Below are 15008 nucleotides of genomic sequence, written 5' to 3'. Positions count from 1 at the left end.
TCACAGGTTCAAAATGCTGCTGCAAGACTAACGGTTAATAACGAAGAACCTGTGATACGAGGGATCTCGGATAGTACCCAGCTTAAGAACTAGAAATAACTTTTTCCACACTAGCTGTACAGCTTACTAAGCAAAAGTACCATCTCTTCACTTTACCAGTCGTATAAAGGCTATTTCTTTTCTCTTCCACACCCCTGTTCTCACTAGCCTCTGCCATCTTCGTTTATGAAAGTTGCAAATTAAAAAGCTGTTTGGCTAGCAAAAGCTTAGCAAGTCTGAGAAACTAGAAGATACCAAACTAGGGCATAATAGCAGGGAACAGTAGCATAGAAAACTATTTTTCCTCYGAAATAGCACCTGCTAAGGTATGTATTTGATAAAAACTTTCATTAGCATGTGACATCTGCTATAACCAAAGCCCCAGTGCCACCGTATTGGGTCCCAGAAGGTTCTATTTTTTTTTTTAGAATGGTTTTAATGTCAAACATTCTGTAAGTGTAATACAGAATAACACTTAGCGAGTTGCCTGCTTGCCAAAAACTGTAACACAAACCTTCACAAGCCACAACAAATGCAACTTTCAGCTCTAACTCCTAGAATTCAGGAGCTGTACAACACTGATGAAAGGAATATGCACCATTGAGCTTCTATGTACGATCAGTATCTGAGGAAGTTGAAAAATATGGATGAGGAAGCCCCCCCCCCCAAAAAAAAAAAAAAGTACTCCATAACACAATCTCCCCCTTCACCCTGCTGCCTGTCCTGTGGCCAAGGGCTGCTGGGGGTAGACAGCTCCTGCTGCCGCCAGGCTCCCCTCAAGCTAGACACCTCAGCGTCCAGCCACAGCTTTCTGCTCTGAAGAGGAGGAAAAGCTCCTCACGCTTTCTGGCTGCAAGACTAACCCCTAAGCACACTCCGCATTTCACAGATTGAAAAGCATCTCTATGTCAAAGCACGTAAGGAAAGAGACACAGGTGCTACTAAAAACCCTCCCAACTCTTGCTTGTGCAGCACGCCTATCAGTACAGGTAAGACTTTTCTTAAATACTCACCTACCTTTCCTTGAAGGTCTTCACATTGCTGCATGCTGGGCAGCTGCACTCCCTCCRCAGTCTTCCTCTTGCCAACTCCCATTCACCACTGAAGGAGAGGTTGTGGCAGATGTCACCATCAAATAAGCAATTGCCAGATAGCCACCWGGTGGGTTTCAAGCCCTCATCAGGTGAGCAGCTTCACCAAAGTATCCCGAGAAACCCAGCTCACCTGACTGCTTCCTGTAGCAAAGGCCCTCTTAAAGAAGACCTGGCTTACACTTGCAAGTTTTCTTGATGTGGTTGTGTTAGCTAAGGAGATAAGGAAGGCTGCAGGAGCAAAACAACCAAAAATTACCTTGCAAAATGGCAACCGTTACAACCAGAGAGCTGCTTGTTACAACAAGCTGCCTCTTGTTACAACAGTTGTAACAGCAGAATAATTCTCAGGATGTAAGTGGCAACTCCAGCCTTGTTGGTAGAGAAAAGCTGASAAGTCCTTCTAAGATAAAGAAATGTTTTTGATCTGTGCATCTCTAGGGGTGTGTGGAAGAAAATTCACTTCACCATGACAAACACCTAAAACAGAAGTTTTAGGGGTCTGCAAAATGAAAAGGTCAACACTCTGTTTAGAGAAGTTAACACTTAGTGTTGAAGACTGCTGTGATAACTTACTCAGTTGCCAGGCATTACAATAAAGCACTCTGTGCTGGCCTCGGCAAACTAACAACACAAAACACACAAAATCGTATTTTTCAAAATGGTGATTACAGCTTCAAATGAAGGTCACAATTTGATACGCATTTAAACCAATCTGCAGGTTCATATGCAGAAAGACGGTACTGCTTTTTAAAATTGTTATATGTAATTACATAGAGCTAAAACACAAAGGAGAACTCTATTACCAATACAAGAAAAAAAAACTATAAAATGACTGTCAATGGTTAGCAACACTGCTAATTCAAAGTGCTCAGAAACTGGCAGCATTTTTTGCAAACTGACTTCATATAGCRAAATGGTAAGTCTCAAAAGTGAATACACTTTCACTGAATAGAGCACATCCTAATCTGTTCTGTTASTGTTACAGTTTTGAGGCTGACATCTCAGCTTCCCTGTGAAAAAATAAATGTGAAAAATACAATAACGTCTGAAAACTTAAAAGCATGCCCGAAAAGCTGTGGCAAAACACAGATGGTCTCTAAAATATCTGGAGGGGGTCTTAAAAAGTAGCAACAACTGTTGTTGCCAATGTAAACATAACAGAGAAAATAGTTTTATGACACTAAGCAGTTCGAGAAGCTTACATGGATTACTCGTTGCAGATGGAATTAAACACATTCAAGTGTTAAACAAAACAAGGCATGGAAACAGCAAATGTTTTTGTTCTGAAATCTGTTGTTGAAGATCCAAAGTCATTTGCCTGTGTAATAAAACACAATCACCTGCTTTTCCCTCTAGCGTGAATTTAATAGTTAAAAAAAACCAAATCTGTGCAGAGTGTACTTTATTTGTTCACATTAYCCTATTTGTGGTTAAAAACCACTTCATCTGACAGTTTAAAAGCGTTCTTTTAAAACAAAAGAATTAAACAGTAGCTTCTGCTGGAAAAGTCTGCAAGTTACATGGATGCAATGTACAGCAGTATAAAAAATCAACAGTATTCTACTGAAAATATTCTCAAAACAGCAAATAAAGTTTAGGCATGTAGGCATGATCCTGAACAGAACAAATATGATTTACAAAACAGCTAACAAAATAAAAAAAATCCTGAATATCTGTATAAAAGAAGCAAGGATTCAAAGTGCAGGTGCTCCAGTTTTCATTTTAACATATCATTCAGTAAGTTGATACATGATACTATTCATTTTATATAAAGTGACAGTGTTCTCAGTAAGACTTAAACATTCAGTTACATTATCTTGCAGATTTTTTCATTACTTCTACTTTACAGTGTTGTAAATGAAGACTTATGCAATACAGGTTTTTAATTTCTTAATCTAACAAGGATATAATAGGTTGATGGTAAAGGTTAGTTTTAGAGCTAAGATATATATGCTGTAGATCCAGCTATAGAAGTATTTTTTATATTTAAAAACATCTTTCAATTTTTAAAAAGGGACTCTACCAATCTGTGTTAGTACCTGCATACACTGCCTTTGGAGCACAATAGTAAAGATGCTAAGTCCACTTGCCGGGAATTCAGCTGTGTGCAGGGTCACGGTGGGGACTTTCCCTTGGTAGTCACTGTTAGGAAAGGGATTTCTCTCTGTTGGCTTCAGCATAGCCAGATATGGCCAAACCCTGGGAGAAGCTTGAGGAAGAAATTGTGATTAAACACATTTGCCTAACGTACCAGCTAGGCTTGCAATGGACTTCTCACTTTTACCTGAGTGTTCCTTTCTTAAGCAGAGGAAGTTAGGACCCAGGCAGGTATCATTGCAGCGACCTTTCATTAATTCAAGAAATAAAATAGAAGCATACATTAAAAATCATTATCCTCCTTGAAAAAAGTTGTATGAAACAAGTTTTATTCTTTATAGATGCTGCCTGGAACTTAATTTCATCAGAGGTCCTATTCAGGTTGACAGTGTCCCTTTAAATTTTAGGTACTTCCTATTTAATTCCTTTTTTCAAGAATCAGACCTCTATACAGGTCTGTTTTAAAAATGCACACAAATATCAGCATTAAGTTCACATTTAAAAACTGAGAACTAATCTTTACCATTTTATATTGACAGTAAGGTTAATAATACACACACTTCACGGACAACTTATTTTTTTCTGTATTTTGAATAAAATTTGCATTCTTGTAACATTTCCCACAGAGTGATTACACTTCAAGATAGTTAAGTTTGCACCCCAAAGTTTTCACATTAGTGAAAAGTAGCACATTTTGAAAATACCAGGGCCTATGCCAGGTACTAATAAATACATTAAAAAAAAGAAAAAAAAAAGACTGCCTTTCATCCCGACATAGTAGAGATTTCATAGTCACTAGCAGATGTTATTGGTTTACCCATCATCCTTATGTTCTTAGCATTAGTAATCCTAGCCATCATTGACACAGGCTTGTCAAAGTACTTCACCAGTGCTGGCTCAGTCAAAAGGGAGGCTAGGAATTGCTCAAAGGTGATGGCCCAGTCTCTGTCAATGCTAGTGCTTCTGTGAAGAGAAGTGGTGTTGTTGCTCCGTACCAAAACGGTGTCTTCACCTATGTCCTCACAGTGCAGCTTTTCTTCTTCATGCGAACCTGCACTCAGTACTGAGTAAGAGGACATGGAGCTGTCATCTTTTGTATCATCATCGGAAATGAGCATGGAAGAACAGGCTCCGTTGTCCCTGGGAGAGGAGTCTTCAAGCTTAATATCTTCCATCTGCATGCCCAGCACACTGTCAGTGCCAATGGCCTCCTCGTCGCTGGTAACAAGGCTGCCTTGAAACGGCTTGTGCTGCTCGAGGCGGTACTGCTGGTTCTCCTTCTTCTGGAATAGCTCATTCTGAATAACTTTGCTGCAATTGTTACTGCTGCTGTCTGTCTCTTTTGTGGGCTGGATGGTGAAGAGCTTACCAACCTCACCTATCTCCAAAAGCAAGCTTGTCACAGCAGCAGTGGCATGATACAGATCTTGTTCATTGGGGTCTTCACTGAACATATTATACATTGTCTTGCACAGTTCAATGAACTGTCCCTAAACATAAAGGGAGGAAATATCACTGAGAGAGCAGGAAATAAATCCAGCTTTTGAGATCTAGTAAATCAGTTTAAAGTAAGTTTGGAATGGAGCCACACAATGCTGTATGATTAAACTGAAACTGGAAATAATCTGGGTAGTTTAGGAAGTATTTTCTATGACTGGGCAGCGACATATGTCGTCTCTCTGAAAGATACTTAGAATAAACTGTTGAATGTTCCTTCCAACAAGGGACAAACTTATTTCTCTGCAACCACAGGAGGGCAATAGAGGGTGAGCAGTGAGATGCTCAGCATTCACTTGAGAGGTTTTCTTTGTCTGAAGGATGCTAAGTGTGACTAGGGGTCTGACAAAACTAGTGAGAAGTAATGAAAAATGAAGCAAATGACCTGTGRCACTCCCTTAATTGGCAGGAGTAACCCAGTTGGATGCAAGCCTTTCAAAATTCAAAACTAACTAATCAAAACTAGAAAGGAGAAGATTTGCTTAGGGCTACCTAATGTAGTAAGAATTGTTCCATGGAAGTAAATGGAAGGAACAGCCATCTCACTGGGTCTTTATCCTCCTTAGCTGCTATTGATCTAAGGGGAGTGAGACTGACAGTATAAATTACAGAACACAGACTTCCTTTTTCAGGTAATGAGCATGAGACAGTGTATGCTAGTCRCACATATTCAGTGTTTTATCACTTTTTGCTTGGAGATCAAAACAATACGTTGTCAATCCTATACTTGCATATCTCATTTCTGGGATGTTTTGGGAACTGAACTGGTTCCAGTATGTTGAAAACAACAAACTTCCATATTTCACTGACTGCTGTTTTAGTAAAAAAGTACATGCTTCAAAACAAATCTCTATTCAGTGATAATATATTGAGTATTTATTAGTATGTGAAAAAAGTTTTGAATTTTGAAAAATAATTAAATGTCAGCTAAAGTACCTGATTCAGTTTGGGCAAGTCCTTTGTGTTTTTTGCTCTGGATTTATTCTCTTGACTCCACATTCTCAGGTAGTTTCGATTCTCTTGTGAGTTCTTCTTGCCTACTGTTAACAAATTACCCAGAGGGGCATGAAAAGACCATCAAGGGACTTTAATTTAACACCTTTCTTCCATCTTAAAAAATGAGTAAGTTTTTCAAGAAATTAAAGACATAATTCAAATGGAGAAACCATACACACCTTTGTCTGTTTTTAGACTCACTGTAACAAAACCATCATCGGCTCCTTGTTGTTTCCTGCTGTCTAGGCCAACAACTAGGAAGTATTAYGGAGAGGAGAGAAACAGTTGAGTATGGTTTTTGATACATACCTCCTTTTCACGTGTACAGTGCAAAATAAAGAAAGTGCTTACACTACTGAAAACATAGAGTAAAAATGAAAGGACAGAATAAATGCTTATTCTTAAATCTGCTGAAGAATTTCATATAACTAATAATATAAGTTCTTACACAAGGACCATCTTATGTTTTTACACAGTGACTTAGGCTGTGTTCAAGGCTCTAAGAAAGTTACCACAACACAAACAGATACCAGAACGATGTATGTTTGGTAATCATATTAGTGCATCCTCTTTCATCTATTAGAACTTAAAACTACTATCGCTACTCTATCAAATATGTTATCTGTATTTTCAGATAACCTTTCTTCCTCCTGTCATTTGCATGATGGGGAATAGTTTTCTTGAATCAGAGAGAAACTTAACCTCAAATATCTAAAGGAAGAGAGTGTGATTTTAATACAATAGAGATGACAGATAGCCAGGTTCCTATTAGAGCACAGAAGGATTTCAAACCYGCAAACTATACTTTGATCCATCCATTGGCTCCAGGTTTTTAGAATTTCCTAACATTTGGGATCCAAATATATTTATTGTCATTCTCCATTACGGCAAATGTGCTGTACCTATTACAAAATTATTTCGAGAACAACACTGATGATACTGAGAGTACTTCCGCAACACACAATCCRGGGGAACCCTCAATGTAAATATGCCTACATCTTTAAGGATATAAAATTATGTACTAAGACTAGGCACTCATTTTTACAGAAAATACTTCACTTAAGAGTTTAATCCAACAAAAAAGAAGCTAAGAAGACCTGGCATCTGAAATACATTGCCCTATCTTTTCAYGCCTAAGGCAATATGCTCACCATGTGTACATTCTGGTGTGATGTCTTCAAAAAAGTACTGAGTGGCTTCAAAAGCAGAGTCTGGCTCTTCTTGTTCAGGGGATGGATCTAAACAATATAATAAAATTATAAAAACTAATCTTTAATTAAAAACTAGAACATAATTTCATTGATACATTTAGAGTTTTTCTTTCTAAAAGTAATAGTGTGAGAACATGCAGACGTATCAGAGGGACCAAAGGCAAGATAGTAGATCCTTTTGCTTAAGTGCCATTTGATGAATTTAGGAAATGATTTATCCTGTGTGTAGATTTCTGCTGTATTTATTTTACCTGCCTGCAAAGCCCCTTGTATTAGTCACTTACTATCACAGAACAGGCTGCTTTTGAATCTTTCACAATACTAATTAAAAAAAGCAAGCAAGCAGTGTTATGAAGCCAGCAGTTATCATGTTGCTAGTAAACCATGACATGCTGTTCCACTGGATCAGTGGGGCTTCCACAAGGTCTTTGTTCTCTTGCTGTTGTCCACTCACCTTCTGTTCTCAGCCAACTGGCTTTTCCTCAGGATAATTCACCCCCATGGCATAAGCCACAGTCCAGCGAAGCAATGGGGGTACTGGTACTTTCTTCCCCACCCCTTTCCACCTCTTCTGCCTCTAGAATTCTTCCCACCTCCTCAGACTGCGACAAGAGAGCTATTGCAAACCACTGGATTTTGTCATCTTCCTCTTCCACAACTCACTCCCACCAAGTACTGCAGGTTTACTTCTAAGTTTCTTGGGGGAGAAACCCAAGATAAGTTTGTCTTACCCCATCACCTGAAGTGACGGAACACTACCCATCCTCCCCTTTGGCTTTGTAGCACTGAGTCTGTAAGCCTGGGCTYAACTGGTATCTCACACAAGCACTGGGCAAATCTAGATCTGAATCTGAATCCAAGCTACTTGGACTAATTGTACTCAGCTTACTACCCTTGGGGAATCATCTCCTTAAAACTCACAAGAGATGAATCTACTGGATCTGGTAGTACCTTTTAACTGTCTCTTCCATATCCAGTACTGTCTGACTAACAAGAAGCTATTTTCTCTCTGCGTCTTGTGTGCCCACCTTCCTATGTATTTTCCAGTACTTTCTTCTGTGCATCTCATTGTGCCCTAAGTAGGGTATGAACCCTTTCCCAGCTGGAAATGGTCTATAACGATTTAGCATGAGCTTACTARTTCCTGAATACCAGAACTTCTATTCTTAGAATTGGATCTTAAGAGAAGTTCAATAAAATTCTCTTTTTTTTTTTCAGTTAAAATTAGTGTGTCACTTAAGTCTATATCCAGCATAACTAACTGGGAGCAATCAGGGACATATTCAAAGCATATCTAGGAGAATGTTCTCTCTCAGCTTTCAGGTATCTTCAAAGGATCTAAATATGCTTATGAATTAAAGAACCCAAACAGTTGTAACATACTTAAATCACAGATTCAGCAGAGAGAGCAATAGGTTCTTTACGACACACGTATGACAAGACAGAGAGGATGTAGCTCCAGGACAGCATTTTCTTCAGGGGCAAAACTGTTTTGAGATGTTTTCATCCTTTTGCCATCTACTCTCTAAACTGCCTTTTTCACTTAGTTGAGTACAACAGTATAGGGGGCTCCCTGGAAAACATATCTGTAAAATTATCTGTATTTTAAAACAAACAAAAAGCCTCTTTTTCTACAAATAGTTGTACCAGCCCAGTATGGAACRGAAGAATTAAGTCTAGGGACAGAAAGAAGCAGTTAGGTAAAGCAGGAACGCTTTAAGATAGCTTTACTATTAAATAAAATGTACTGTGGTAATAAATCCTGAAGAAGACTGCATTTGCTGTGCATGGGGGAAGACACCAACCCCAGTCAAACTGGCAAGTGACTCCTATTAAAAAATCCATCTATGATAGCAGCAACAGAGGCCTGCAGGATGCTTTCAGACTTTCCAATTCTGTCTGGTTAAAGCAGAAGCTCTTTTATTTACTMCTGCATAAATAGCAAAAATAATTCCCACTACTTAATTTTTAATTTGGACAACAGGTTTGTAAACAACTCTACTCCAAATTTCTGCTCTTACCAAGAAGGTTGTTATTTTAATATGATTTACTTACCAGGCAAAACATGCATTTTATACAGCAGCTTCAGTTTCTCTGTGAGATCTCCATGGCACGCTGCACCTAAATAGCGTTATATTCAATTTGTTAATATTTAGTATTCAATATCATTCTRTTTATTATCACTACAATATTGCATTTTTAGAAGCTGCTGTTTTCACTYGGGCAAGCATTGTTCTCCCTTTACAGACAGATCATAAGCCAGTCACTTGACTTCTCTAAGATCATGCAGTCTACAGTAGAAATAGAAAAAAACAAAAAACAAAAAAACCCCGCAGACAGCCTTACTTCCTATTTTTTACTTCCATCTTGGAACCTTCTAAACTAACCAAATATCTATTTTGTAACTCTCAAAAATAATATGTGATCATCATGTTATCATTCAGAAAGGCCTCTAGCTAAAAGTTAAGATGACCTTTTGTGCGGACTTCAAGCTTTCTGATCTGAGAATCCAATAATAGCACCACGTGATTTAGAATAATAAGACAATAAGACATTTAGCGCCCCCCACCCACAAAAAAAAAAGAGATTCAGGCAAACATAATCCCATCTTAGTCAAGGGCTACCTTCACATCTATGTAATGCTTTCTTCACCTCAAATAGCGTATTTTTTTCTGAAATTTTTTTCAATTAGAATTTTTGAATGAATTTTTGTACRAAATCCAAGCAGTCTATTATAGCTCCTCCTTTCAATTAAATTGATATTAGTTAATTTAAAAATACTAAAATAACCAATAATCAGGTATCTTCATAATTCATTCTTATTATGATAAATAATTCTTAAATGAATGAAGTAGCCTTCATTAATTAGCTCAGGTAGAGATTTATTTTACTTTACAGACTACCACATCAACTTCTTTCTGCTATGCAAACTGTAAGTGTGGTTTGGCAAATACTAACAATTACAGGCTATTGTAAACCTTAAGACTACAATAAACACAGCCAAAGAATCTGCGATCATCTACATTAGCCGTTTTGCATGCAACTTAGTCCTTTTAAGCGCCATATCTCCTTGCATCTGTACCTGGTGGGGCATATCTGGTGTGCCCCACTGCACAGAATAAGGTTTCTCTTCTGGTGAAAATACTATCTGAGGTACTAGGCAGTGTACCCTGCTGGTAAAGGAGATACGAAACACCAACAAAGGATGGACTGCAATCCTGCACCCTCCAGCAATGGCTAGGGATGCATACACCAAAATAAGATTCAGGGCCCAGGAGCAGGACTCTGGTGACATCTGTTTGCTCCTCTCCCTACCCTAGATGCTAAGAGAACAAATGCTAAGCCCTTTCTCTCTGCAGGCAAACACAAAACTATTTTGATGGAAGCCTTGATTTGTGTGATTTTCTAACTAAAGCTCCACCTCAGCATTCAAAAATGCACAGGAATGAAGACAACAAAATGCAGGACAAGTCTCCCAAAGCCATCATCTGGACCCCCTCAGAGACCACCCCGTACGTATCTCCCAGGAAAGGGCAGAAAGTTTTATGAAAAGAACTGCAGCTTACTGGCAATCTGCAGGAACTGCCAGACAGTTGGCTGTATGGGCTACTCAAGGACTGGGGACCAGCACWGCATTAATTGATAAGAGACAAGGGACAGGAATGTACTTCCAGTTGATGTGTYCCTACAACGGAGAACTAGGGGAGAGGTTTGAATGGGAGGACGTCTCAGAACAGGCCCACACTGCACTGCCCACTGAGGGTACAGGGATTATTTCATGGGAAAGCCCAGGGAACTCAATGGCCTCCTGCACTGCCCCTGCTCCCCGTGAACTGCAGCACTGAAGACCCTGCCAAGCACCTCTGAACAGCACTGGGAAGGTGGCAAGACCATTCTCAGGGAAAAATACTCCCTCCTCCCCAGGCTGCCACAGTGGAGTTACAGAACGGACAGACTTTCAACCTTCCGCAAGTCTTGTGTTTTTGCAGTACAGCTCTCATGATGCATTGCCAGCCTTTATTCAGAAGTTGTGTTTGTTTCATGGTGAGAAAGGAAACCGAGCTTGGAACAGAGCATGTCTGCACCCTTAGAGGYTTTCTACCTGAAACAGTAACAGTGAAAGATGTCTTCTTCACAAAGCAACCACTGTCCTCACACATGCCTGCCCTTACCCTCCCTCAAAGGCTTTTCTACCAGTCCTTTTCATGGTGTGACTAGGAACAAACCCTGAGCCCCCTTTTTGACTATTCTTCCCTTACAACATGCAGAGACGTTTGGTCGTTTCTGAGCATGTCATACATAACAGTTTTCATGATTCCTTTGTGGCCATTACAGAGTAATTAATCAGGTTAGATTTTTTTCTGTTAATATAAAAACTAGTAGCAGTATARAAGCGTTAGTCTCAGTTGCCCTTCCTTTGAACACAGGTTGAAGCGTGAGAGGTGGTTGTAGAGCAGTTACCTCCCTGAAGGGATGGGAGGAGGAGCAGTGCAGTTAACACTGCTTTCTGAATGTCCGCCTTCCTCAGGAAAAAGAYGTTTTTGGGGAGGGAGTGGGGGAAGCATTTATGTATTCCCTGAGAGACACTGCATTCCTAGTGCTGACTTTACACAGTTACTGTGCTGCAGCCACTGGCAGGCACCAGGACCAGTGATGAAGACCACTCACCAGCAGGAGAACTGCCTGCTCCAAGAAGGGAGCAGCACACAGAAATGAACACATGATGGGAGTCGTGGGGATGCCTTGACTTCGCGAGSAAGTCCCACTAAAGGATCCTGAGTCAATAACTGACATGTTATAATCCAGTGTGGCACAGGATTTAGGTGAATACCATGTGCGAATACGCCAAGCAGCTTAGAATCAGSTGGCAACCCTTTCTGGGCTGTACAACTCCTAGAGCTAAGTAATCAAGAGCATGCCTCTACTTGGACTGGTAGCAGCATAGCATGTTCAGCAAAAAACCCCACATCATCCCATCTCTGCTCATCTGAGGTCCTAGAGGCACTTGAAGCAGGAAGTTCTYGAGCAATTTGCCATGAGGACTGCAACTGGGAATCACTACTTCCTTTTCACAATTACAGCTCTCATGTCCCAGGGTTTTCACACTGACATGGAAGAAGGGGCCAAGSGGTCATGCTGGCACCCACAGTAGCCTTTTCACCTCCTTTTCTGGAGCTCCAGAAGAAAGAAGCTTCYAGGGAGCATGTTCTTTGGAGTGAGGCCACTGAAGAAAAGATATGGAAGAAAAAATGCTTCAGAAGGAGCCGTTGTTCCTGCAGCAATCAAATGTTCTCCCAGACGGGCCACACGATCAGTTTTACTGCCATATAACTACTCTGCAGCCACAAGAGAACAAATGTTACTGCTGCTCTAAAGAGGTTTTCATGCAAGGCTGCATTCAGAACCCTAATACTTAGACATTGTTACACAGAGCCATTGAAAGGCAAGTTGGAAAAACGTTTCCCTCTAAAATGGGATCAAAATTTAAAGCTGGGGAAAAGGACAGACTGTCATAAAACAAATCATGATGGATTGCAAGATGTTGGCCACTTACAGGAAATAACTGCTGTCATGCTTAAAGAAAAAGGGTGGTGAGGACACTATGAACAGTTCTCTACYTCCAACAAAACTCTGTTCTCTCAGCACATCAGCAGGCACACACAACTTCTGCTCAGAAGCTTCCCCAAGGAAGCTTCTTTAGCTTTAGCCATGAAAGCTGAGGTTTTCAGGAATCTGTCTTTCTGCCTTATAGRGGAAATTCCTATGCAACTCCTCCTTCTCACTGCTGATAGTATTGCTCCTGCCATACGGCTCCTGCCTCCTCCCCTGTGTCCAGCTTATCCCCTCCCCTCTCTCCCCTTCCCTGAACATCTGCTCTGGCATATGTTGGCAGCTCTGTCCTCTTTTACAGGATGTTTACTGACCCCGCCTGCTTCTGCCTCATCCTACCAGCATGCCAGCTCCTCTGTTAGTTTTTTTTTTCTAAAACTTAACATGCACCTCCCTCTTCTCAGCTCATGCCCTCTCCTTTCCCCAGTTTTCCTGTTACACTGAGCACAAACTCCTTGCTTCTCTCTTGCTGCTAATGCTGCTTCTTTGTGCCTGCTCCTCCCTGTAGGCTGCTTTCGATTATGAGCAATCCCATTCCACCCTCAGAAATCTGCTCCAGGCTCTAGGTCTGTTACAGCATTTCCTTCCCACAAGGCACAGACCCTCCTCTTTCTCTCTTGCTGCCACCTGGCTGCTTTGCTCTATCTACTCACTCCTCCACTAAATCCTTCTCCTTGCACAGAATGGAGCCACTCCCACCCCACTCTCTCCTCCTCTGTGCTACACATGGCACAATCCTCTCCCCAACCTTCTCCCAACAGCTTATCACAGCTGTCTCACACTTGCTTGGTGAACCATCAACCACATTCCTCTTCTGCTCCCATTCTCATTCCTTCCCTGCATTGACTTCTTCTGGGTGCAGACTACTAGCCCTGCACCATCCCAGTTGATGAAGGGCCAGCTCCTGCCTCATCTTTGCTTCTTCAAGTTATTCCTGGTGCTTGAAAACTCCCTTTGTTGCAATATTGACTTCAATCTCTTGAAATTGTTCTGCTTCAAGATTTGCATGGGTCACATTCTCCATTATTGATGTTTAGCCTCCCTGTCTGTACCTCCATTTCCCCGTTTCTCCAGAGACTTTGATCCTGCAGTTTCACTTAGTTTGCAAAACTTCAGAATATATACACTACCTCAATAGACACCTTCCCCTCACATTTTATGGGGACACATATATGTGGGGTGTCAGCAGACTTCTGAAAGGATCGAATGCACTATTCAGGGGCAAATAAAATTAACAGACTTACTCTGTTCCTCCCTTCCCTCCCCATTCTTTTATACACATAAACGTAAGCTTTTCAATGGCAGCTTTTTCATAAACAACTCATGCTGCCTCTCCCTCCTTTCCAGAGCTGGTAACACTAGCAAAAGGTATAAGCTCCTAACTTGCAGGGGAAGTTTAAGGAGCAGAMAACAAAATGTATTTTTGCCAAACGAGAAAAACTACAGAAAAACATACAAACCACTTTCCCAAAGGAAACACTTTGGTTAGAAGTAATCACATCATTAACCACAAAAGTTGCAGATAATCTTTTTGTTGCAAGTCATGGGTCAGGAATATTTTGAGGAAATCATTTCATCTTTAACTATAAAATGCAATCAGGGATAGAGTTCTAGAAGCGTAAAAATCATCTGAGAATTAATCTTGCATCTATCACCACTTCCTATGGTTAACCTTCAGTTGTATCTTGAGTGCCTCACCCTTTTTAGGAACCATGCCCACTACAAAGGGTTGCACTAAGCAGCTACTGCAAAAACTTGTTTGCTGTAGTCCAGATAGAGACTGTAAAGGGCACCCGCTAACCCACAAAGCATTTAGTATGTTGGCATTGAGCATGTCCTACAAACATCATCTTCCTGGATTAAACTTTCCAGATGCACACCTCTCCACTGTGGCATGCAGAAAGAATATGACTGAAATGGTGATATAGGACATGGCTGTCTGGGGAAAGCTCCAGAATTCAGTGGAAAGGCAAGTAGGTCTTAGGGGTCACAATGCAGATGGCAACGCCTTGCCATTTTAAACTTTTTGATCAGTAACTGTCCTCAACAGTATCCACTGAGTTTGGAAAAGAACATGTGAGGATGGAAAGAGAAGCTATTATTTTCTTTATATCCCTCTTAAACAATGCCAAGAAATACCACGTGGCTGACAGTCTCAGATACCTCCACAATAGATAGGAAGGTTGTTTCAGACTTGCTAATGGCAAATTGGTTAGCTCCTGACTTGCATAAACTAGAGGTTGCAGAAACCAGGCAGAGACACTCTCTTTGCAATGGGAACATACTCCCAGAATTTTCTTTACTGTGGCAGTCACAGTTCTAGCTTTGAAAGCTGCTCCTATCATGCAGAACTCTTGCACCCACAGCTCACGGTATGCTCCCACTAGTCCGTGCTCTTCAATCAAGCTTGGCAACTGCCAGCAATGCTCTACCCACAGCTAGGTTCCCCTCCACCCTCACTCCC

General features: G+C 40.7%; 1 protein-coding gene across 2 annotated transcripts in view; it reads right to left on the bottom strand.

Annotated features, from left to right (window-relative positions):
- Positions 1 to 2477: 2477 nt before the first annotated feature.
- TBC1D9 (TBC1 domain family member 9) overlaps positions 2478 to 15008 on the bottom strand; it is a 56101-nt gene continuing 43570 nt past the window's right edge. The window contains exons 17-21 of one of the 2 annotated variants that reach the window (XM_085313216.1): positions 8990 to 9055; positions 6875 to 6961; positions 5903 to 5977; positions 5664 to 5767; positions 2478 to 4720 (exon numbers count right to left, since the gene is read on the bottom strand). In XM_085313216.1, coding sequence (XP_085169342.1) covers positions 3995 to 4720; positions 5664 to 5767; positions 5903 to 5977; positions 6875 to 6961; positions 8990 to 9055 — 1058 coding nt within the window. In that variant the 3' untranslated portion in view covers positions 2478 to 3994. The remainder of the gene's footprint in view (positions 4721 to 5663; positions 5768 to 5902; positions 5978 to 6874; positions 6962 to 8989; positions 9056 to 15008) is intronic. The other variant, XM_085313217.1, reaches the window with a different exon arrangement.

The sequence above is a fragment of the Rhea americana genome, unplaced genomic scaffold (assembly GCF_003343005.1).
Source record: "Rhea americana isolate MKP2758 unplaced genomic scaffold, rheAme1 scaffold_38, whole genome shotgun sequence".
Taxonomy (NCBI): domain Eukaryota; kingdom Metazoa; phylum Chordata; class Aves; order Rheiformes; family Rheidae; genus Rhea; species Rhea americana.
The sequence above is the reverse complement of the archived record's forward strand: the minus strand, read 5'-3'. Positions and strand labels throughout refer to the sequence as shown.